General features: G+C 40.2%; 2 protein-coding genes across 2 annotated transcripts in view; one reads left to right on the top strand and one right to left on the bottom strand.

Moving 5' to 3' along the window:
* Positions 1 to 5330: 5330 nt before the first annotated feature.
* LOC102211546 (inhibin subunit beta B) lies at positions 5331 to 13055 on the bottom strand. The gene is made up of 2 exons (XM_005748369.1): positions 12093 to 13055; positions 5331 to 6473 (listed from the first exon to the last, which is right to left on the bottom strand). The coding sequence occupies exons 1-2, from the start codon at positions 12490 to 12492 to the stop codon at positions 5698 to 5700; spliced, it is 1176 nt and encodes a 391-aa protein (XP_005748426.1). The 5' UTR covers positions 12493 to 13055; the 3' UTR covers positions 5331 to 5697.
* Positions 13056 to 18513: 5458 nt separating this feature from the next.
* The window catches only part of LOC102211259 (ras-related protein ralB-A-like), a 7505-nt gene continuing 1931 nt past the window's right edge, over positions 18514 to 24087 (top strand). Inside the window, exons 1-3 of the mRNA XM_005748368.2 lie at positions 18514 to 18705; positions 23111 to 23276; positions 23365 to 23573. Coding sequence (XP_005748425.1) covers positions 23163 to 23276; positions 23365 to 23573 — 323 coding nt within the window. The 5' untranslated portion in view covers positions 18514 to 18705; positions 23111 to 23162. The remainder of the gene's footprint in view (positions 18706 to 23110; positions 23277 to 23364; positions 23574 to 24087) is intronic.

Here is a 24087-nt window from a genome sequence, read left to right as displayed (position 1 = left end):
TGTACCTCTGGTGCAAATTACTGACCTCTGTCATCATTTTAAGTGGGGGAACTTGCACAATCGGTGGCTGACTAAATACTTTTTTGCCCCACTGTATAACAGATAGGATTAGCTAACAAATGCCTTAAAACAAAGTTTAGCTGTTTGGAAAGAAAATTACAACATGGGGTAAGCCAATGCCATTATCTGCGGCAAGATTTTGGAGGCTGTTTTGTTTTGGGGGGGTTTTACTTGCAATAAATAACTTAGCCAAGTGCATAAAACATTCAGTCACATGACCCAGAGACCAGTCAGTGATCTCATGGTAACTATCAGTTGAGACCCTAACTACTCTACAGTAACTCATCAACTCTCTAAGAGGTACTAAAACATTAAATGCATTGCAACCTAGAAACAGAGACTGCAACAACACGTTTCAAAGTCTAAGTACTTGCAAACTGTTTATAACTTTAAAATATCAACTAATTGCTGAAAAGTCAGCATCTTCCATACCGAACAGAGTAGGTCACAATAAACTAAACTAAAAGAATCACAAGTAGATTTTTGATTCAGCACTGTGTACCTCTTTGTAACTGATTTCAGCAACCACTCATACACATTTAGACTTTACCACGTCTTTAGGGCTGTGTGACTGAGGCTTTCTAGCTTTAGGAAGTGTTCAAATCAATTTAAGAAGTTTGTATTTCTTTGTTGTTTTTTTAATTAAGCGTAATAATGTATTTGTTTTTGAGCCTTATATACTTATAAATATTAATACACTATTGCATGTCTGGATATTGGATGTTTTTGTTCTCATTTTAGTCAAAAGTTTCATGTCAAAACATACTGCTAGCAGCATGTAAAATATCAAAACTGGCAAATGTGACCAAGAAAACATGATGCTGACTCAATGTTAGAATCCATAACTGTGTTAAAGTAGGTGGGGATTAATAATTTGTAGCTTTAAATTGAATAATCTTAATATCCTACTACATTTTATAAAAATTACTATGTGTTTTTTAAATAAAAAATGTAAGTGTAACTCAATATAAAATACTAAGAGGAAACTTACTCTAAATTATAGCCCAGTTTTTTCCTATTTTTTAAATTAATTTAATTACATCTATCCATTATAGATCATTATATAAGGAAGTTTGGCACATTACTCCAACAAATAGCTGAAACTCTCTCATACAGGTCTGGGTAATGCAATGGCTAAATATTTCGGTAAGAACAGTTTCACCTTGTGCCCAACAACGGTTTAATATTTATCAAGTATTACATGAGATGATTGGCAGTCAGCTGGGAAAAACCCTCAGGCATCATCATCTCTCCTTATAATAACAAGTATGGGAATTTTTGTGAGATATTTAGGGGCACCACCCACATCATGGAAGGCAGACGTGTCATTCCATAGGGGCAAACATGGCAACCATCCAAATTAACCGCACCTTGAGGTTTTTCAGAAGAAGATGTCACGTCAGCCGTCAATGTTAAATACCTGGAAGTGCTCACAACAACAAACCCAAACAATCTGTAATAAGAACTTTATTTTTCAACAATAACAAAGAACAAAATATTTCAAAAGCATATTCATATGTTACATCGACTGTACAGAGACTGGATGGTGTGGGCTTTACTCTAAATGGAAGGATGCTAACAAAACGAGGAAACTAGGAATATTTAAGTCATCTCATGAAAAAATATGAAATATTCCATGTCTAGGTACAAAATAGAAAAAGGATTAAGCAGATTATGGACTGATACTATACCCTGATACAGTGTTTAGGCCTCTTAACTGTCACAACATCATTTACAAACAAAACATGACAACATTGCCATCTTTCAATAGCTAAACCTCTTGGCCTCTTTGGTTCCATGATTAGGTATAATACATTTGAACAGAATTCAATTTTGCTTCTATAAAAATAACTTTTATTTTTTCAATGGCAGTTTCTATTCATTTTTTTTATGACTAGTCACGCAACTCCTCAGTGCAAATACTCTAAGAACCATTCGCTTTGAAGAATAAGCAAAAGATTACAGTGGCAGGTGAGCCTAGGGTTGGGCATCGGGCAGGAGGCTGGAGAAAACACGAGATAATGAGCAGTATCAAGTCTCAGGTATTTCTCTTTACCCAGCGAATAAGAGAAAAATGTGTAACGAGCTTGTGAAATAACAGGTCGCTGAAGCGTTTAACCTGAAAATATCAAAGTGACTGAGGCCTGAAAGTGTGTCTCAAAGTGTGTTATGGTGCCAAACAGGCCGCGATGGGAATTCCGCTGGGATGCATTTATTTAAAAATCACTATTCGTGCATCGCATTTGGGTCAAAGTTAGCCCCAGTTAGCCTCTTTTTACATTTCAGATGATTATTTTTCTAATGGCAGTAAAACCTTTTTAGATGAAAGAGAAGAAAAAACTCCAATAGATTATTGGATTGAGCTGGTATAGCAATGTACGGATGACATTGAAACAAACTTGTACATTATATGTGCAGTTGTAGAACGAATGTTGGTGCTGTTTGGAACCACTGATTCATATTTTACATGCAAAGTAAACAGTGTGCTGTATCAGTAAAACGTGCATCTATGCAGAAGTGGACCTTTTATGTCAATACAGCAAGATTACTCCCTTCCAATATTATTTTTGAACCAACACCAATACATCAATTGACACCAAACTCTAAAAAGTTATATTGGTGGAAGGAGTACCAGGGGGTCCTTGGACAGTTTTCTCCATCGTAAGAACCTTTGGACTTGAAGATATATTAGCTTAAGCTGCTGTGTTGGTTCAATTTTACTGTGCAACATATTCAATATTTAGCCAACCAAATCTCAAAAAATTGCAAGAGTAAATACATTTATTTAAATAAAATTCCAAACATTGGTTTTTACTAGATACACACACCACAAAGCAGTCAGCAACAGCTGACTAGTGCCCATGCTATTGTTTGGTCTGTTCTTGCTGTTGGCAAAGTGATACACTTCATCACTCTGAGAAAATGTATTAACGTACAGTAATTAGCCTATTTTTGTGGGTACTCTGTAACACTCAGGTCCTTCGCTGCTATGTAAATGTCATTTTAGGTAGGTGGTTGCCAGGCAGCGTGATAGAGTCATTAAAATGTTTAAGTTTTGTGGCTACAAATTATGTTAATGTTGAGAAATAAATATGCAATGCTTTTAAAAGCATTTATTTGTGCATATATTCTAAAAATTGGGCATTTTCACATGTTGATAGGTAGTTGCTAGGCAACATAATATATATACATATATGGGCCTTCAGGCATCTAAGCTATATCAGTGTACAAAGTTTGGTTGCTCAACTCCCGGTCATGTTGAAGGAGTTTCCAAACAAACAAATACACAGAGATTTGGTGTGTGCATTTTTAGGTTTGAGGATACTGAATAAGTCAAACTGTTGCCCTGCTTTTGTTGTTGTTGTTGTTGCTTCTTTAACCATAAATCAAAGAAAAATAAATAGTGTTTCCTTCTTAAAAGAGAAGGAATGTTTTTTCATCAGAGCCTCCCACCTGAAGCCCAACACACCACTGCCTGCCACACTTACTTCAAGTATTGGTGATAGTTTGTCACTAGAGCTTAAGTTCATCTTGTCTGATATATGGGTAAATACTATACATTGCATAGCTCATGCGGCACTTATTTATTTTAGAAGGACTGTGGGCGTAGATGTGCCACGTAGGGCTCATTAAAGGCATTTCAATCTGCAAGTGCTATCAAAGTGTGCGTCAGGAAGTGCAAAGTTGCACCTTCTCTTAACTGAGCAATATGGCAACTTTTCACTTTCACTGACGGAAATAAGAGTTACATTAAATGTATTTTAATAAGGAAGGGGTCAAACCTTCCATTTCAAGGAGAAGCTGCAGGAAAGTGAAGGAAATATCTTGCTTGTGAGGTCATTCCTGATATGCTGAAAAGGAATATTTGTTTGACTGGCACCTTAATGAGCAGGTTGGTTCGTCAACTAAAAGGATTTTCTTTTACTTCAGTGATACAAAGACCAAGAAGAAAGGGTCGAAGTTTTCACCCTAACAGGAATATCTTGAATAGGTCTCAAAACAAACTAACGTGGAATTTCTGAAACTTCGGATGGTAAATCAAAGCTCATAGTTACTGACGTTCTGATCTACAGATTTCTCTGGGGGCAATAGTTTGAGGGGACATTCCTGAGTGCAAAAGTAAGATAGTCTCCTTAAAGATGGGTTTATTACTTTCAGTAGTACAGATTTTAAGAAGGGAGCATAGAAGCTTGGTTGACTGAGCCAAAACCTCTGGGAAAACCAAATATTATATCATAGAATTTGTGGAACTTTAGTTGGTAAATGGGTGCTCATTATATATTGACTGGATGAGCTATTGCCCTACTCTCAGATACAAATATTTTTATTGGAGCAAACTGTGACACATACTTTGATGAGAAATTAAGGTGGATTCCTGAAAGATGGGGTTTATTACCTTTAACGGTACATATTCCCCAAAAGAAGGGTAGAATTTGGTTGAGCTGCTAGTTTATGATGTACAGATTCTACTGGTGATGAAGATTTCAACTACAGGATGTATTTTTTAAGTTCAGAGGTACAAAACCCAAAAAGAAAGGGAAGGCGTTTGATTGACTCATCCAAAGTCTTTAGAAGAGGTCAAAAATTACGTTTGCATAAACTTATGACACTTTGAGTGTTACTTAAGTGCTAATTAAGTATAAACATTAATTGGACAAGCTACTAACCCATTTCTTTTTTATCTACAGATTCTACTGGGTAAAACAATTTTCAAATCAAAATGTTTGATCAGCACTAAAGTTAATGGAAAACTGTGAAGAAATGCATATCAGAAACATGGCCTCTAAGCAGATATTCCATTGAATTTCAGTTGTGACATCTCACAAAGTTCTACCTGTATTTTGGATAATTATTGAATGGTTTTGGAGTAATAAAAACCTTGTTTACTGGGGTTTGCTGGAATATAGAATATGTTTCCATTCATTTCAAAAATCTGTTTCTGGAATTTGCAGGTCTTATTATGGAACAAACTTTGTTAAGGCCAGAAGTGCTGTACGATCCAAGCCAGAAGTGCTGTATGTTGGTGTAGCTTGAGTGGTGTGAAGACATTTTCAGTGTTTGTCCAAAGTGCTCTTGAAAGAGGCATAGCAGAATCACCCCCCAACCTTCATTGTTACTCATGTAAAGCTCCTTTTACCTCCTCTGGAGACAGCATTTTAACATTCAAGGTTGGGTTTATGTTCTACTCATGAAGAGTTTCAAGTGGCGCCTATACTAACAACTTGAGTGATAGCAGAAAATTACATCAGATGATGCTGCTTTGTAAAGGCTAGTAGGTTAAGTAAGTCTTACACAATTTAACAAACCAGATCCTCATTATCTTAGAGATAATTAATGAAGAACTTCAGATATTGATTGTTTTCCAAGTGGATTTTTAAAGATTTGGAAGAGAACTCTTCATTTCTGTCTGCAGGAGACTAAGTCTTCAAACTCATATTATGAATATATCAACAAACATAAATATATATACAAGTTTTTGTGCAGGCATATATGAGGGTGTGTAGATATGTGTGGATGAGGTTGTGCGTGCACATGTTTTCTCCGTCGTCCATAAATATTTTAATATTTAATTTTTTTGTAATATTGTGAATCTGTTTAGTTCTTCAGTTCCACTTTAAGTAAACAGGAAAAACATACTCAAGCACAGCCACACTCGTCCACGATCATGTTTGGAACGTCACGCTTGACGATGTTGTATTCGTCGTCAAAGTAGAGCATGGACATGGTACTGAGCTTTGTGGGGATGCAGCAGGAATTCATGGAGCCCGGACTCATCCCCCGCAAGCGGTACTGGTTCACCACTGCTGTGTGAAAGGATGAAGCTGAACCGGGGACACCGGCCATGTAAGCCGGACAATTCCCCTCACAGTAGTTCCCGTAGTAGCCTGATGGTGCAATGATCCAGTCGCTCCAACCAATGAGTCGGAAGTCTATGTAGAACTGCTGCCGGCAGCACAGGTTGCTGCTGCCATCACACTCCAGTCCTCGCTTCCGGATCCGGTGTTTGCTGTCAGCCTGCCTCGCCTGTACCACCAGGAAAGGCCGGTGGGACTCATCATGGACATTGAGCAAAATGGGCAAGACACCCTCTGCCTCGCAGCCCTCACAGCGGATATCCAGGTTCTGTCGCCTGTCACCTTTCTCGAACACCAACCGGACAGCATCAGTCAGCATAAAGGTGTGCCAGCCACTGCGTTTTAGCTCCACTCGTTTTTCCACCAGGTTCCATTTGCTGCCAAGGCCGGGCTCCTGGTAGTACACCTTCACCGTAACCTTACGCCTGGCACGCACCTCCAAAGGTGCCGGCAGCACCTTAAAGTAGAGCCATAGGGTGGCTTGCGTCACATACAGGTTCTGGTTCCCCTCGCTGGAGATCAGGAAAAACAGGCTGGACTGGGATGTCACCATATCATCTAAGGAGCAAAAACACATCAGAGGTATTAACAATGATGTCAAGTAACTGTTCAGAATACGCCATCTGGAAAGACCACTGACGATTGAAAGTAAAGGGCAGTGACAACCAGCTCATGGGTAAATGTTTATATTAAGATATAACTCTTTCTCCCCATAAAGGCAACATCTGATGACCTCCCTTGTACCCTTAATGATCAGTTTTGACACTTCAGTATATATCAATAAAGAAGCACGAGAACAGGTTCTGGGTTTTTCCAAGATTAGCCCTAGTAAGCTGTATAGGCAGATAACTTCTGATAAACTTCTGAAGCAGTCCTGAAGATGACAGAAGCTGCTCATTTCAGAAAAGAGAAACAAGTGACTGGAAAGATCTAGATATAGAAAGGAGAGGGATACGTTAGTTTGGCACCTAAAAACGCACCTCACAAAAGCAAAGGCTGAAAATAAAATCATATGTTACTAATTTAGAAAATAAAATCATACAAAGCCTGACTGTCCTTACAATGAGGCCTGACAGAGCAATACAGGTCTATGAAGCCTCAGGAGACACAAGAAAGACTATCTCCATGGCGTTAGCTTTTTCTCAGAGACTGTGCAGACACTGCACATGGACACAGGTTTAAGGACTATTAGCTCTTTTGAAGAACTGTGACTGAAAAATACAAATCCTCAAATCCCCTCAAACCCAATGATACCTCTAGACAGATTAATACCACCATGTTGGTCTTAGAAGTATTCCAAGTACTTAAACTACAACAAAATGCCAGGATTGTTTGGTCTGGGCTGCTTTGTATGGATTGCAATCCATCTCATTTATTTCTCTTGTGGGATTTATTCTGCAAGCAAGTTTGCCCATTAACGAAGGATAAAGTTTTGATCTGGAGCAGAGACATGTAAATATCCTTTAAGTACTCTTGAGTAATTGATGGTGGAGTGAAACAGTACTCCACACTCTCATGACTAGAAGAAACGGTCTAATCAATCTACTGTGTTTTACATTTTGGGGTCATTTATCTTGAGATGCTTCTGGAGCTTTCAGTGGCTGTTTCAAACCTAGAACTTGCAGCTTTGCTTTTATTTTAAATGCCCCAATGAGAAGCTGATTGACGGATGTCAGATGAAGACGCTTAGTGCCATTAATCAGGTCTGAACCTCCTGAACTGAACTGAGTGCAGCTGACCAGGATGAATTGAGACTGACAGCATTTAGGAGGCCACAGACTTCAGTGAATGAACCTCGAGAGCTTTAACCATAAAAAAAAAAAGGAGAAGACCAACCAAATACCATGAAAGCTTCCCTGAACTGGATACAAGGCTTGTGAGTACACAAAACATAAATCTGAAACAGTGTGAAAGACGTTCTAACTCTACAAGCTTCGCCTCATCCATCTTGAGACAAGGATATCTCTGAGTCAGCAACTTGGCTGTTACATCAAACACTGCCCGCAGATTAGACCGCTGCTGTCACCATAAAAATCAAGGATGATAAAGTAAAGTTTCTACAAAAGGATAACAAAGGTTAAGTTGAGCTCCAGGCGCAGATTTCACAGGTGGTTTATGTTCGTCTGTCACCACATATTCTATCAAGATGCTAAAACCCTCGGCTTGTTCACTTATTCTAAACTGTAGAGATCAAAGCGACAGCTAAAATGCCTGTGATGCAGATATAAACAAGCACTCAGTGGCAGGAGGGGTCTGAACGGGCTGGCGTTGGTTTGGGGATGAGATCTACAAGCATTGTTAAATGAGCCAGCTGCGTTGTCTTTGATGGGACCAAGGAAGTCGTGGATTCTTCTGGACAAGATAAACCCAGAGATTAAAGGACTCTGGTATCAATACCAAGCTCGGCTTGATGGTAAATGTTTTGAAAGTGTCCAAACAGGCTTATTTTAATAAACTGCTCATCATGCGCTGGAAAAGAAAGACAGCAACTGGCTCGGTGTTACATCTGGCACATATTTATCATTTATTTATCTTACTTTCTCCGTGGTCAGAGCCACAAATGTTTAGTCAGGATTAAGAGACAGATGAATAAAGCATGCTGTGATGTGGCAGTGGCCCAACTATGCAAATTTGCAAAAATAATTTCTAATGCAGTAACTAAAACTTCAAGCTAAAATAAGCCGACGTGACGGCATGTAACCACTTTCATTTGAATTCACTTATCTGCTGTTTTCCTGTCAAACATTTGCTGACACTGGACATTTTCTGAATGGTCTTTCATTTGAAATCTGTGGCTACAAGAAATGCTGACCCGCTTGTGGTTATGAGATCAGTGGCGCCAAAATGAAAAGAGGAAGATAAGCAAATCCTATTCTTGCCGTCAAAGTGGTCAAACAACAGAGATCTGTTAAAACTCAGTTACTTCTCCTTTTTTTAAAACAATGAATGACCCTTTGTGATTTATTATATAATAATACTAAAAGATCCAGATCCTGACGTAGAAATTTTGAGCTTGTGCTTTTTCTGGAAACTCGTGTGTTTCAGCAACATGAAGTTTGCATCCTGTGCTTTAACAAATTACACTAAATAAGATGTTGAATGTTGATTACAAAATGTTTTACTCTAAATATGTAAAAATGGGCATAAATGAACCATCCAGTACAGCAATTTTATTCATGTTTGAGGGGGAAAACTGTCAAATAAACACTATTTTACACATTGCTATTTTATGGAGATCATTTGATATGATCAAAAGGTCCTCATAATGTACTGAAATGACCATCAGGCAAGACTTTTTGGTGCTAAATGTGTCAGAATTGAATTGAGTAGATGGGAAGGTAACATCTTGTATTTTGTAGCATGTGGTTAGAAATGCAACTCTATGTCTGCCACCAGCCTGAGGACTAGAACCGGCCCACAGACCATCTAAATCTACCAACAATGTCCTGAAAACAACCCATGAAAAACCAACCACAGACAGCATTGTGCCAAACAATCTTAAAGCAAATGACCGCAGAGACTCTAAACTGCCATTTACTTCAGTTTAGTTCAAACCAAATCGCAGCAGCAGTCCCTTTAAGGCACTTTATATTGTAAGGTAAAGGCTCTACAGTATTGTAGAGAAACCCCAGCAATGTGACGACCCACAGAGAAGAAACACTTGGTGACAGTGGGAAGAAAAAAACTCCCCTTTTACGGGGTTTCCAGGCTCAGGGAGGGGCAGCCGTCTGCCACAACCAGGTGGAGGTGAGGGGAGGAAAAAAGGACTTGATTCCAGTTCAGCCTGTTTTATCACTAACCTGTTCAGTCACGCATTTCATCCAAATGGCAATATGTGAGATAATTTAAATGCTCATGCAGCATTTTGGAGAATGTTTTTGTTAGCGTTATTTGCTTGTGCAGTGAACAACTGTTTGGTCTTTTGCTTTTTCTAAGTCAATATGACCTTCTAGAGTCGCCCACCCCTCGTCTAGTTGGATGTTAAGAGGTTAGCAGTGACTAGGTTGCAAGAGTAGGGGCTGAGTTTGTTTTTTATTTTATACACATGCAGAAGAAAAACTTTAAAACATTCATAAAGTAGAAGATGTTGAACTTCAAACAAAGTCTTTTGGTGTTTTTCTGTTAAAAGCTTTTTTTATTTGGGTGAATGTTAACCTTTACCCCAGTGACCTGGTGGATATAAAGAGGTGCAAATCTGTACTACAAAGTTGCCCTGAGATCCAACCGTCAAGCTTAAGAGGTACATTGGTGCACCTACAGGGGCAGCTACTGATTTTTACAGGACCCTTTGTTTCTGGGAGTGACCCAAATGTCACTAGTGAGCTTATAAATACAGCAGCAAGTGAAGGCATCGCCACTAATGGAGCTCACACTCACAGAAAGTTAGCCTGAAAGTCAGAACCCAAACTGTGTGTCACTGTGACGCAGCAGCTAACAAACCAACACCATGCTCTCGGGTCCCTGTGTTTTTAGAGGCTGCAGTTAGATCACACACACACACACACACGGAATGAGTTTTAATGGGGTGCCAGGCTGCAGGATTCAGCCCGTCAATCTGCATTCAGGCTGCACGACAACCAGCACAAAAGCTCTGACCTTATACTGAGAAGACTGATTCAACACAGGCCTGCTGTGTCACACACACACACACACACACATAAACACACAGTATCCTGGATGCAGACACATGTGCATGCAGGCACTCACAGAAAAGCTGGACAAAAGCTCAAATCCTCCAAAACAGGCAGGGATAAATGACACTCAAACATATGATATAATCAATACACACACACGCACACACATGCACACAAACACAGAGACACTCTGAGTGGTGATTTGTTGATGTAGAAAGCAGATGTTTTGGAGAAGCGACGGCGAGCGTGCTGAGAGACACACGTGGGCGAAGCAGGTGGTGTCGTTGATCATTTTCAGCCCTGCTCCTTTCAAATAAAGCAAAACTGTTCCTGTGGGCCTTGACGCCGTGCCATGTCCCCACTGGCAGCCGCTCAGCGCCGCTCAACGCCAGCCAACTGGCAAGTGGGTGATGCCGAGGTGGAAGGTCTGCAACACAGCGGCCACAGAGAGAAACATCTGAGAGCATAAAAGCCTCTCAGCGGGGAGTGAAACCTCCGCCGACACCGAGCAGAGTTTACACTGGTTTATTTTTTACAGGGAAGTGAACACAGCACTCACATTTGGATTGTCCCCACTTTCTGTCACTCACATGAATGCAACAGCCACCAAACTCCATTCAAAATGTGCCTGATTTGTAATGTATCTGCCCAAAGAATCACAAAACTTTACTTAAAGTGTGCAGAAAATGCATGAAATGAGTTTTTAGATCTGGCAAAACCAGCATTTCTTTTGGTTTACTTTGAGACTGTCTACAGTGGAAACAGCCAACATGTGATGACAGCTTAACTGGGGTCAAAAACAGTCCCAAACTATCCCCAGGGGTTGATTCTAGAAAGAAATCAAGCTTCTCGATTCACAGAACAACTTCAGGTAGCAGCTACAGCTACAGCTGGCCCCTCTGCTTTTATTTTGGCGGGGTTTTCAGGTCCTAGCACCAACATCTGTTCAACATCAGCATGTTCTCTGGGTTGTTTCTCACTCAGTCAGTATATAAAGACACACGCACACTTTAAACACACACACAGAGCAGCAGAGTTGGAGGAAGTTCAGTGTGTGTGTGTGTGTGTGTGTGTGTGTGTGTGTGTGTGTGTCTCCTGATCCTTTCTGCATACATCAAATATCAGCTCACATCCTGAATTTTAGGAGAACAAGTGTCCTGCCTGCTTTATACAAACCTGCAGCCATAAAGATTTATCAAAATCTATTTTTTAAAGGTTTTTAAAACTTAGTGCTTTTTGTTGATAAATTTCTGCTGTTTTCACACCTGCATACTTTTAAAAAGTCCATAAAGACTTAGTTTTTATAGGGAAATATTTTAGTTTTAGGGTTATCTTTTAAAAAAAAAAAAAAAGACTTTCACCTTGAACTTATTTTCTGCATAGAAACAAAAGCACAGATCCACCTCGGAGAGAAAAATCTATGTGTTCTCTTTTTTCATACCTAAATAAAACAGGTGATCTGATTGGTTTTAATTAGTTTCAATAAAATTTAAAAAAGAAACGACTTTATGATGAGAACAGTGAGGCGTGAGTGACTCCTCACCTTTCTCCGCGAAGCTGATGATCTCCGAGCTCTCCTCCAGCACCTCGTTGCTCATCGGATGCCCGTCCAGGTTGGGGATCTCCACCCTCCCGTCCTCTCGCAGCTTCCCGGCGTGCAGCTTCCGCAGGGCTGTCACCATGGCCGCCTTGGGGACCGGGTGCGTGATGTTGGGCCTCTCCCGCATCTGCAGCCTGCTTAAGATGTGCCTCTTCACCGCCTCTAAGAAGTCCCCGTCGAGCCGCCCGGACTCCGGCTCCTCCGGCAGAGCGCCGCCGCCGCAGGACGCGCAGGTGTCCCGGGACGCCGTGCGCGCCTCCGCCTCGGTCCCGGGCGCAGCGGTGCAGCGGATGGAGAGGACGCAAGCCACGAGGAGTGCCAGTCTGAGAAGACAGCTACTCATTTTCTGTCTGAGGAGGAGCAGAAAAAACTTTTCTCCCTCTTTTTTTTGTCACAGTTCAGATCATAAAGTTCAAACAGGAAGACTGAAACGCGCTCCTTAAGCGCAGAGCAGCCTCCGCGCGTAACGGCAGCCCGCACGGCTCTGATCACTGGGAGGTGTGTGCGCAGGAGACCTTTCTATCACATCGCTACCAGCAGCCTGTCAGCAGTGCGGAGCTCAGTTCTCGATAATCCGTTTGTTTGGGGCAGTTTTTTTGTTTGTTTGTTTGTTTGTTTGTTTTTTTGGAGCTTCACCCGAAAAGCATCACGGTAATCAGCATCGGCCCCGCAGCAGGTTCCACGTATTCCACAGAGAGCGGAGAAGACGCGCAGAGTCCTCCACGAGCATCTTCAAAGTTCAGTCTGTGAGCATCACCATCATCATCATCGTCAGTGTCTACAAGCAGCCCTGCTCGTGACTCCCGCTGTGCTGCTGCTGCCGGAGTGCCGACGCGCAATTAAGAAGATTAAAAGGAAGAGGAGGAAGATGAGAGGGAGGCGTGCCAGTGAGCGCACCGAGCAGCGTTTCCATTCTGCCGTGTGAGCTTGCAGTCGCCCAAAACTTCTTATATACAGGAGAGGGGGTTGGGATGGGGGATAGTGTGGGCGGGGCTAGCGAGGAGTCAGAGAAGCGCCAGGGGTGCTCACTGCTGAAAAACTCCCTGTGGGGAAATTAGCCCTAAAGGGAGGCAGACTCTAAAAACCCGAGCTGTTTACAGGTTTACACCACCCCTCTGCCCTCCTCCGCCCACAGAAAACCACAGGACTCCTCTGTTGCTGAAGTAATCTGATTACCCAAAACAGCTGTGGGAAGGGCTGAATTGTGCAGAATTCTGAAGAAATGTGCTCTACACATGCCAAAAACTAAAAAAAAAAGCAGCTGAAATTTATGCTGCTCACTTTATTTGATGTAAATGTAACAAAAATGTAAATGATGTATAATAAACTTATTGCACCTTACAAAAGGTGAGTTACAGTAAATTTGCTTAATGAGGAGATATCACATCAAGTTACAGTAGAGCAAAAAAAATCTCAGCTACACTCAGTTTTATGTTTATAAACATCGATTATTTCTATTCTATTTTAGAACATTTTTAATATTTACATTATGTGTTTAAAAAATCTGTATTTTGTCACCTTCACGTGGCCCATACAGCACAGTGAGGGCTGCTTCAGTGACCCATACACCGCACATTTGCAGGAACATGTTTTTATTACACTGAATGGGACTGCAGGAGGATTGGTGTCCTTATTATATCTAAATCTTTACACAGCCACACTTCTAAAAGTCCAAACACAATATACCCGGAATAAATTAAGGTTATAAAGTTGCACATTGGTGGTCTTTGCCATTTCTCAAGTATTTAAAACTGTGTATGCAGATAAAAAGTACATATAAATTAATAAGAAAGTGAACTTCAGGAACTGGAGATCAAAATGAATTAAGTTAAATGCCCTAATTTAATTAAAGAAGGGACCATGTTAGTAAATAAGTAGTTATTTGGATTAAATAGTCAAAACTTTTATTTTCTTTGTACTTCGTTTCAGTCGCCATGTGTCACTTTCTCTCTTTTTGAGTGATTTATTTTCAATGATCATCACAAATTGTATTTGATCTGCTTGAGTTCATCTAATTTATTTACTACTTTAAACATAAATGTTCAAGTTGATTATTTAGCTGGATTTATTAAAAATTATCTATTTACTTGGAGAATTTTCTAGTTATTGATTACCACCTCTTGAGTACTTTAAATGGTAAATGGCCTGTATTTGTATAGCACTTTCCCTATGGACCCCAAAGCGCTTTACACATTCAGTCATCCACCCATTCACACACACATGGTGATGGCAAGCTACGTTGTAGCCACAGCAACCCTGGGGCGCACTGACAGAGGCGAGGCTGCCAGACGCTGGCACCACCGGGCCCTCTGACCACCACCAGTAGGCAACAGGTGAAGTGTGTTGCCCAAGGACACAACGACTGAGACTGTCCAAGCCAGTTACAAGGCGAACTCCCAACTCTTGAGCCACGATCGCCATTGTAATCAAATGTTATTTATTGCATGTAGTCATATTATTTCAGTTCTGAAAACATTCCACTGCTAAATTTAGAGATAAAACACAACTTTTTTTTCATGCTCATGTAGAGTTTCGATATACAGTACGACTGATTGAGTAAAAGCTGCAATATTTATTCTGTAATGTAAAAAAAATGGAAATACTCCAAATGAAAGTGTTTACATGTAAAATACTTGTTGTGTGGACAGTAAGAACATTCAGTGGACTTCGGTGTTACCCTTTTCTCTCTTCTAATACCACTTGTAACGCTTTTGTTTATTTGTCTATGTATCCTGTAGTCCTGCAGTGCTTCAGCTCACGTGGACTTTTAAGACGTCACATCACAGAAGATTCCGCTAAAACACGACTACAGTTTGGTTTAATCATCCAGGAGCACACTTTAAAATAAATAAAACAGGGAAAACACTTTAACTTTGGGGAGGGTGTTTGCAGTCTGATGAGTACAAGGAAGAGGAAAAACAAGGAAAAATCACATAAAACATCAAGACCCAGCAAAACATAAAGTCTGGATTAAACTGTAATCTTAATAAGAGTGGCAGAAGCCTGTGTTTAATACTCTCATACTAACTTTTAAAGTTTTTCTGGTGCATAAAAGGAAATTTATAGTCTTTGCTTTTGTTTTATATCCTTTAAGATCCTTAAATCTGGCTTTTTCCAAAGGACGTTTGTTATAAGCTGAACTTGAATCAATGCTCAGCCTTCAGAAAGACAACATAACACCGATATGTATATGGTAATCAGTTTATATAACATTAGCTTACAACTGGATAGAAAAATGTGACCCAAAGTATGGAAATACCACCATTTCAGTTGTACCATATGTTGTAGCTATAATATAAAGCCTGGATTACCTTGATGTACATCAAAGCTTTTCTTTACAGCCTTCGTCCTGTAGAAACTTATTAAACGTTAATGGTCCATAAAAGTGATTTTGTAGACACTTTGTTGTTTTGTGTCCTTTAGCTTCTTTAAAACGGTTGATTTTCAAGTTGAGTCAGTGACCAGCAGGCAAAAAACAACATAGATGGAAAAATGTTGACTTACCCTGATATTTCCTCTCAGCTGTATAGAAAAAGGCTGGTTTTATTCTTCATGTGTTATTGTTTCAAACTAAGATGTGACCACATACTTTTGGAAATTCAAACAAATGTTGCCACATGTATTAAAATAAACACCTGGGGTTATTGCAAGTGGATAAACTTTGACGTAAACGCCCTGAAGAACCATGGGAGCTCAAACCACAGCGTTACATTTTCAGCCAAGCTCATTTCGATAAGCCCTAAAAGAACATTCAAATAATCGGAGAGCCTCGCTCTTTGTAGTCAAATGGAACATGATCCGCAACAGCTCGTCCTAATGACACGGCAGGAAGTCCGGACAACAACATTTGTTAGTAAAACTGAGAACCAAATGAGCTCGTCACACCCCTTTACAGCCAGCACTAGCGAGATAGGCAGAGAGGCTGGGCTCAGTGACCTTTGACCTTTCAGCTGGTGATTATCACAAGGCAAAACAACCTGAAGAGCAGACACAATCTGCTTTTCCCTTTTTATTCTCACAGTTAATGACCACATGAATCATAATTTCTAATTAATATGAACTCTTAAATGTATTCTATTTTATATATCATAAATATGATAAAATAAAAGGTTAAAAACAGGTTTTACTTAACTTTGGAGCTCCATATAGCACCAGTTCAATAAAGGTTGGCACTTTAGTCACTGATCTCCGCTCCTCCTTGTCATGTGTGAGGAAAGTAATGAAATGGCGCCATCTTTGTTCCAAACACTGAAACTACATCATGTATAAAATCTTTCAATAATTCTATAGTTTTGCATCCCAAGAAAATGTTCATGCTTTCCAGGTAAGTAAATGTATGATTTTGAAATTTTGCAGCAGAAACCTAAAAAGTGGGATCTATCCAAGTGAAAAGGGGACAAAAGTTAAACAGTTAACATAAAATTGATGAGGCTGTGAAGGAAATTATTCTCTTTGTTCACAGACTGATTGAAAATTTGCTCCACTGAAAGTCAAAGATCTCCTCATTGTGCTTTTGGTTCTTCTAAAGTCGCCAAACTTACCAGACTTTAGACTGAAGCCCAGTTTGACATGTGAAAATCAAACATTGGCCAAACCTCAGATCATCACACAGGAGAAAATCTAGCTGTTTCCTTTGTTTTCATTTTGCTTTTCTAATTGTTTGTGTCAGCTTTACTTTCCAAACGGAGTCTAACTCAGCTGTTACTGTCTGAAGATGGAGCACCCTGGACAGGTCTCCAAGCTAATCCAAGAAACAAAGAAATTTTTTAGAGAAAAAATGTGTTTCAATAATCCTTCCAAAGTACTTTGTCCTACAGAGTCTCATAAGAATTAAACCAACCGCATTCTGCTTTGGTCCTGAAGATTGATGGGTGATCATTTGGCTCAGCCTATAAAACTGCATCTGATCCTATAAGTTCATGCTGCAGCATTAAATCATATAAAAGTTTTAAAGAGGTGACTTTTAAAACGTTATATTCCTGTTGGTTTTATTTTGTAACATATTGTTAGAATTAAGATTTACATTTTTTTGGCCTCATAGTGTAGTGATTCAGTGCCGGGAGGAGACATAAATCCGCTGGAAGGGGCTGAAACAGGAAGACCATCCGACATAAAACCTATTTCGGCCCTTGTGAATCAGGGAGCAGCTGAAAGTAGCTTTCTACTTACAATAATTGATCATTGCAGTACCTTCACAGTCCAGCAGAGGGTCATGGCACACACTAGGAGAAATTCAGAAACTGAACTTTTTTTACTTTAAACCGGGATCACTGATTTTAAATCTGTGTTCCTGTTTTGCTGTTTTTCCTCTGCAGAAGACGTCTGATGGTATCATAAGCATAAACTAAAATCCTGAAGCAAAGCAGGCCACAGTCGTCTTAGTTTACAGAATAGTCAGAATTGTTAGTCCTGTCTGGGCTGCTCATTGTTCTTCTTTTTTTGGTTTAGAAACAAACTCAACACTGCTGTAAAGACCTTCACATCAGTTTGTCTGGGGGTGTTGGGAGACTGATATTTAAGAACCGATTCATTCTTTCCCTTTTTTTTTTTTTTTTTGAAAAATATAAAATATAAAGTCATCAGAGGTGAAGGGAACTGAAAGAAAGCAGCTTCTTTTCATGAGTTATGGACATCATGGTCCCAAAAGAAAAAAGTGTGAGGTTATCCAGCTTCATAATTACTAGATTATTTTTATTTATTTATTTATTTATTTTTCTATTTTTAAAATTATTCTAATTTCATCATTTGTTCCCCTCCTGTATGGATCACAGTTACTTCACTGCAGTGGTCAAAGGTCACAAATTTTAGTCAGCTGTATGTCGAACAAAATTAATGAAATTTAAAGAAAAAATAAAGCTAAAAATGTAAAGTAGCTCAAATGCAAAGACGTAAATCACAAAAAAAGACTGAAAAAAGTTAAATATGATATATGACATTTAAGTAATAACAAACACAAAAACTAAATAATAAAAGGATCTAAAGCAGATTTATGGAAGAGCTTTAATTTAATTCCCATATTTAGCGCTTCAAATTTTGTATGTAAAAATAAATCAGAGTAAAACACCTATATATATATATAGTAGTAAATAAAGTGAAGTGTCAAAGTGGCCTATAAAAATATTACTGAATGAATATTTGTTTTCTTTCAGTAACAATAAAGACAGGGAATTCCGTGACGTCACATCCTGTAGAGGACAAGACGGTAAAGGTAAAGGTAGGAGGTGTCACTCTGTGTCTGTTTCCGGGTTTCTCTGCTAGAAATAACAGGGCCAGACATTTTGTGGACTTTATTTAAATCGTATAACCTTCAAAGATGCTTAATAACATGTGTTGGTGTTTGTTTAGCGGGTAAAGTGGTACATCAGTCGCCGTGGTAACATTTGCGCGTGCGCTGAGCGGCCGCCTGCGATTAGCTGAAAGAGTGGGTCGTCCTCGCGAACACAGACGATCTTCGCCGAGTCCGTGTACAAGGTGGGGCGCACAGTCTGCTGGAGAACTTGTAAAAGTTGTGCGTGAAGCGGATTTCTGAGTGAACGGCAGGAAAACACCTCAGCAGGTGAGTGAGTGGAGTGTCGACCGTGCTGTTCACCCCGGCACGGTCCGCCTCTGCCCCGCGGGCAGCGTTTTAACGGCGGATTCTCGCTCAGTTTCCCCCTGTGGAGGAACAGAAATCGTTATCTGTCGCTGCTTTACGGGCAGCTGTGAGTGGCAGCGCGACCGACCAATGACAACAGGCCTGTCCGCGCCCGAGGCCAATCAGAGATGACGTTTGAGGGACGGGGGCAAAAACCGGGAAGAGCAGTGTCTGTTTAGTGTCTTGTTGAGACTCGTTTCCAGCTGTTTAGGGCAGAGAGGAAGCTGAAGTTGAGTGTTGATAGGAGCACATATAGTTCCTCTTTGAGCTCAGCCAGCCGTGTTATTAATCTGTGGCTAATTTCGGAGCTTATTTACAGCTCCAGCTTATCTCTGCCCGCATGTCGAGCAACTGGAAAGGTCACTGACGAGAGGGTTTTTCCACATACCTCCCATACTTATCACTCATGCAGGGTGTACAGACCTGTATCACTCACACCTGAAGCTAACGACCCTTTTCCACGGCAGGAACTTTCCCCATGAGCTTCTAAGGAACTGGCCCTGCTGTCCTCCTACTACTTTCCAGCAGTGCAGACACTTTCAGGGCTGGATTTTTACCCCTCAGTGTGCTTAAGGGGGCTCTACTTTCTGTCTGATGTTAGAGCTGATGTAACCTTGTCAGTGATTACAAATGTTGATCACTTATTTGTCCAATCCTGAATCAGAAACTTGGATCGCATATCGGTGACAATCAGTCGATCTGTTGAGTTCAGTTCTGCAATTTTTCTGTGTTTACAACACCACAAAGCTATCACAGTGTGAAGCACGCTAACAGCAGAGACTTTGTAAGAACTAGAGCTTTGTATAGGGGTGTCAAACATCAGGCACTGAGGGCTAGAATCGGCCTGGCAAAGGCTCTAATCGGCCCCACTGAACAGCTTTTGGAACAAGTGAAGAAGGGCATAAATGTTGGATTTGTACCTGTATTTTCACAGGTTTTACAGCTTTTCCCGCTGATATAGACCTCCTTGTAGCCATTCATGTGCCACCAGAGTAAATAAGTTACAAATAAGCAGTTAAATGTCAGAATTTCAGATTTATTCCAACACTTCTTTATGTAGAAAAACTGAGACATGTTGATGAAATTGCACTTCTTGTTTCTTACATTAAGATATCTCTGGGATTAAATGTGTGCTTCAGCTTATTTAAACTGGCAAAAAAGGCGAGTTTCACTGAGCTGGCACACTTAAGGGCTACTGTAAAAATGAGTTTGAGATTCCTGGTCTAGTAGAACGTTTGTTCGATGTTAAGCCACGTCCACTCAAGCCGCTACCAGTAAAGGCGAAGGAGACCACTGATTGCCTTGTGAGAAGCCTGAAATATCATCTAGCGACATGAGGGCTGAACGATTTTTATTTTTTATTTCTTAAAACTAACCCATGAGTATGTTGTTGTTGACTATATGCGCAGATATCTTGGGTCACTTCTGATTGGTGAGCAGGAGTTTTGCGTCAAAAAAAGAGCGAGAGTATGTGAAACAATAGACACTACGTATTTAAAGCCGGATTCACATGTGCTGTATGAGGTGCAGACTAACAGCAGTTTACATTTCAATCGATTTAGATTAGTCTGTTATACTCTGATATTTCTGACACCTGGAGACCCAATGGCTTGAAGTCCATCGCCCAGTGCCGATGTGTTGGTGCATTCTAATGTAAGGTCTTCATAGATGAGTCCACGTAGTCACTAAAAACAGGCATGTACGAGGACCTCTGCATGGATCCTTACACTTAACTGTCTGATGACAAAGTTTACATCACACAGATCTGAGCAATCTCGCTGTAAAATAAAATTGCAGCCTAACTGTTTGACCCTACCAGTGACCTTCACCTTCAAAGCGAAGCACAATGTTGCTTTTTGTGTGAATGGATCTTAACAAACACTGTAAATAACGGCAGTGAAGACTCTCACACTGAGCTGGAATCAGCCGGGGGACAGTAAATGAGGCAAATACATCTTTACATTGTCAGTAACCTGGTCCAGTTGTCAGTTATTGTTTTACTAGTAAATAGCAACTTTTATCATTGGATGTATTTGTAATATTACAGTTGATATCCACAGCCAAGTTAACTCCATCCAATCGCAAGTGGAAAAAGTCCGATTGGTGAGTTCATAATCAAAACGCAGGGGGAGCGAAGACGAGGACCTCGATGTTCAAAATGTCTGTGAAAACTGTAGCACGAACAAACCAGGAGATTTTTCTTATTGAGGAGTTCTTGAAACGTCTTCATTGCTACCAAACCATATCGTCTTTGTGTCAGGGCCGCGAACGTAAACTGAAGCACAAGAGGAACGCAGCAAGGCCAATATCTCTCAGAAAGATAAATATGTGATTATCTCAATCAGCTGAAGAATGGAAAGCATCCTGTTGTTTCCTCTGTCTGCTCATTTGTTTGGCACGTGAAAAACTCTCGTTACTCACAGTAAGGTTCTTATTTTTAGAAGAACCTTTGTTAGGAGACGTAGCTCCATAATCACAACAAGCTAAATGACAAAATATTCAAATATTACCGCCCCGCCACACCAAATCTGTAGTCTTCACTAAATTAGGTGCAAATGCAGCTTCAGCTCACATAGTGATCGAAGTACATTTATCACATATGTGTCTAAGCATACACAGAAGCACCCAGACTTTAATTTTCAAAATAAAAGCATTAACCTCTTTATAAAACCAACAGAGCATAAGCATATGCATGTACATGTAAAGCCTTCAAACTGCTGACTTAAACCACAGACTGTCCGTCTCTGAGGATATGAAACAGAAAAACGGCGTCACTCTGAGATCCAAAGAAACTGGTACAGAGGAAAGCATAAAAACTCAGCTGTGTGTTTGAATTTTTCTGAATCCTCTAGAGCAGAGGCGGCAAATTAACCATAGATCCTGGTCCACAAACAGCCCAATTTGACCTAAAGTGGGCTAGACCAGTGAAACCACTGCGTAACAACCTGCATTTAAAGGGAAAACCTCAAAACCTTTCCATGTTCAAACATGTAAACACTGCAATAGTTACATCCTTTTTGCACATGCTCTTTTCTATTCTGTAATATTCTTGTCAATATCTTGATATTTATTTATAATCATCACTGTTAATCCTTGATATTTATAATTGAGTGATTTGTGTATATTAGTGCTATTTATTAAATCTTTAAAATCTGTAACATTGTATTATTTAAATAGTTTAGTCTGTTACTGTTACTGCCTTGGAGCAACTGTAAGACACATGATTCTGATAATAACAAAGCAAAATATGCTGGTTTATGCCACTGCTTTAAAAAAAAGAAAGACAGCAGGAAGTGTTAAAGTGAGTATGTCATAAAACAGATGATGAACATTATAAACTAAAACTAAGCTCAATCTTCAACAACATATCTACACATTCATGACTTTGTACTGTTATTATACATTTATTACAGTCTGCAGGTCACAGTGGAGAAGCCTTAAACGTTCACATGTAGAGCAGGACTGTAATTAAAGCAATAATGCTTCATTTTTGACTTTACGCACATTTCATTAATTCCCCATTCTTAATAGGTTGAAATCACAACTTCACAGTGATTAATTTCTTTATTTTTTTATCTGAATTTTATTTGAAGATTCCAGGAAATCCCCTTTATTAAAAATATACTTTTCTTTTGACTTTTTGCCAATGCTTTCCTGATAAATCATGATCCCAATATTTGCCAAAATAATTATTCAAGCAGCGTGTCCAGGTCTTAGAAATAGCAGGTTCCTGGTAGTCTTAGGCATTTGTGCTGAAGAGAACTTGGCTTCTTTGTTTTTAAGGTTCTTGAACATGGTTTTCATCTCATTGAGAGGTTTCATCTGCTCTAAAAGCTGATTGGTAGTTCCAGGTGTTCACCCTACAGTGGAGTCACAGGTTGTCCTATGAGTTGTTGACCCATCCTGTTGTCATCATATGAGTTGCTAAGGAGTGAGTGGTAGTTGAATCACCTGGTAAGGAATCTCAAGACTGCGTCACACCTTAATTATACTTCTGCATTGAACCTATGTAGATTCTGTGACGCTGCCTGCGCAAGTGACCAACATCATCATTGCATTTATATCTGTGTCAGCGTGTAGTTGCATATCTAGGAAGGTGCACATCATATAGTGGCTTATAGTGTCGTGGTTAACAAGTTTGCCTGACACATGAGAGATCCCCAATTCAAGTTCAGGAGGAGATGCAAAGCGCTGTGACGGTTGTGTCAGGAAGGGCATCCAGCATAAAAATTTGTGCCAAACCAAACGTGGGGTTTTTTGTAAGTCCCAAAATGAATGTGTGAGTCTTTTCATGTCCTTTCCTGCTGACCTCTGCTGGTCTCTACAGGTCGTCAGAACTCGAGAGCAGAGCTGTGAGCCACCTGACCTAGACCAGAGTCATGGCCTCTGGTAAGAACAAAAACCAGAGCTCTCTGGTTCTCCACAAGGTGATCATGGTGGGCAGCGGCGGTGTAGGGAAGTCAGCCCTAACCCTGCAGTTCATGTATGACGAGGTGAGACTCGAGAACTACATTTTCCATCAGCCCTTCCCTCTGTGCTGTTTCTTCTCCCCAGTCACGTGACCCTTGTTTTTGCTCGCAGTTCGTGGAGGATTACGAGCCCACCAAAGCCGACAGCTACAGGAAGAAGGTGGTGCTGGACGGCGAGGACGTGCAGATTGACATTTTGGACACGGCGGGTCAAGAAGACTACGCAGCCATCAGGGATAACTATTTCCGCAGTGGCGAGGGCTTCCTGCTCGTCTTCTCCATCACAGAGCACGAGTCATTCACAGCAACGTCGGAGTTCAGGTCAGTGTCTGAGTCTTCTTAACAAGCAGAGGTACATTTTAATCGACTTATGTGGAGTAAAATCTCCACAGTAATATACAACCAGGCAGTGAAAATGACTGTGTTTAAAACATTTTTAAAAATTCAGCCCTGGGAGAAAAAAAAATCACATTTACATGTTGACACGAAAACTGAGCTGTTAAACTCAAAAGAACCACACACAGGTCGCTTTTAAGTCAACAGATTCCTCCCATTCCTTCCCATAAAGGCTGGACTTTAGATCAAGCGCAGCACACAGCTAGCAGCTACAGTAAAGAACTGCTGACAGCTTTCAGTAAAAACTAGAAAGGCAAACTTTAAGTCGTGATCCAAGTTTAAACAGGTGAGTCATAAAAAAGAGGAAATCACTGCTGTACAGCTGTTGTGACGGAAAATTAGAGAACAAAAAGTGTTTGCTTGCTTTTTTTTTAGAGAGTGCTGTAAACATGTTTATTTCTGTTGTAAATTCAGACATTTTAACGTGGGAATCTGTGGA

The sequence above is a fragment of the Pundamilia nyererei genome, unplaced genomic scaffold (genome assembly GCF_000239375.1).
Source record: "Pundamilia nyererei isolate P.nyererei 1_Seehausen unplaced genomic scaffold, PunNye1.0 scaffold00220, whole genome shotgun sequence".
Lineage (NCBI taxonomy): Eukaryota > Metazoa > Chordata > Actinopteri > Cichliformes > Cichlidae > Pundamilia > Pundamilia nyererei.
This window is presented reverse-complemented; position numbering and strand designations above follow the sequence as displayed.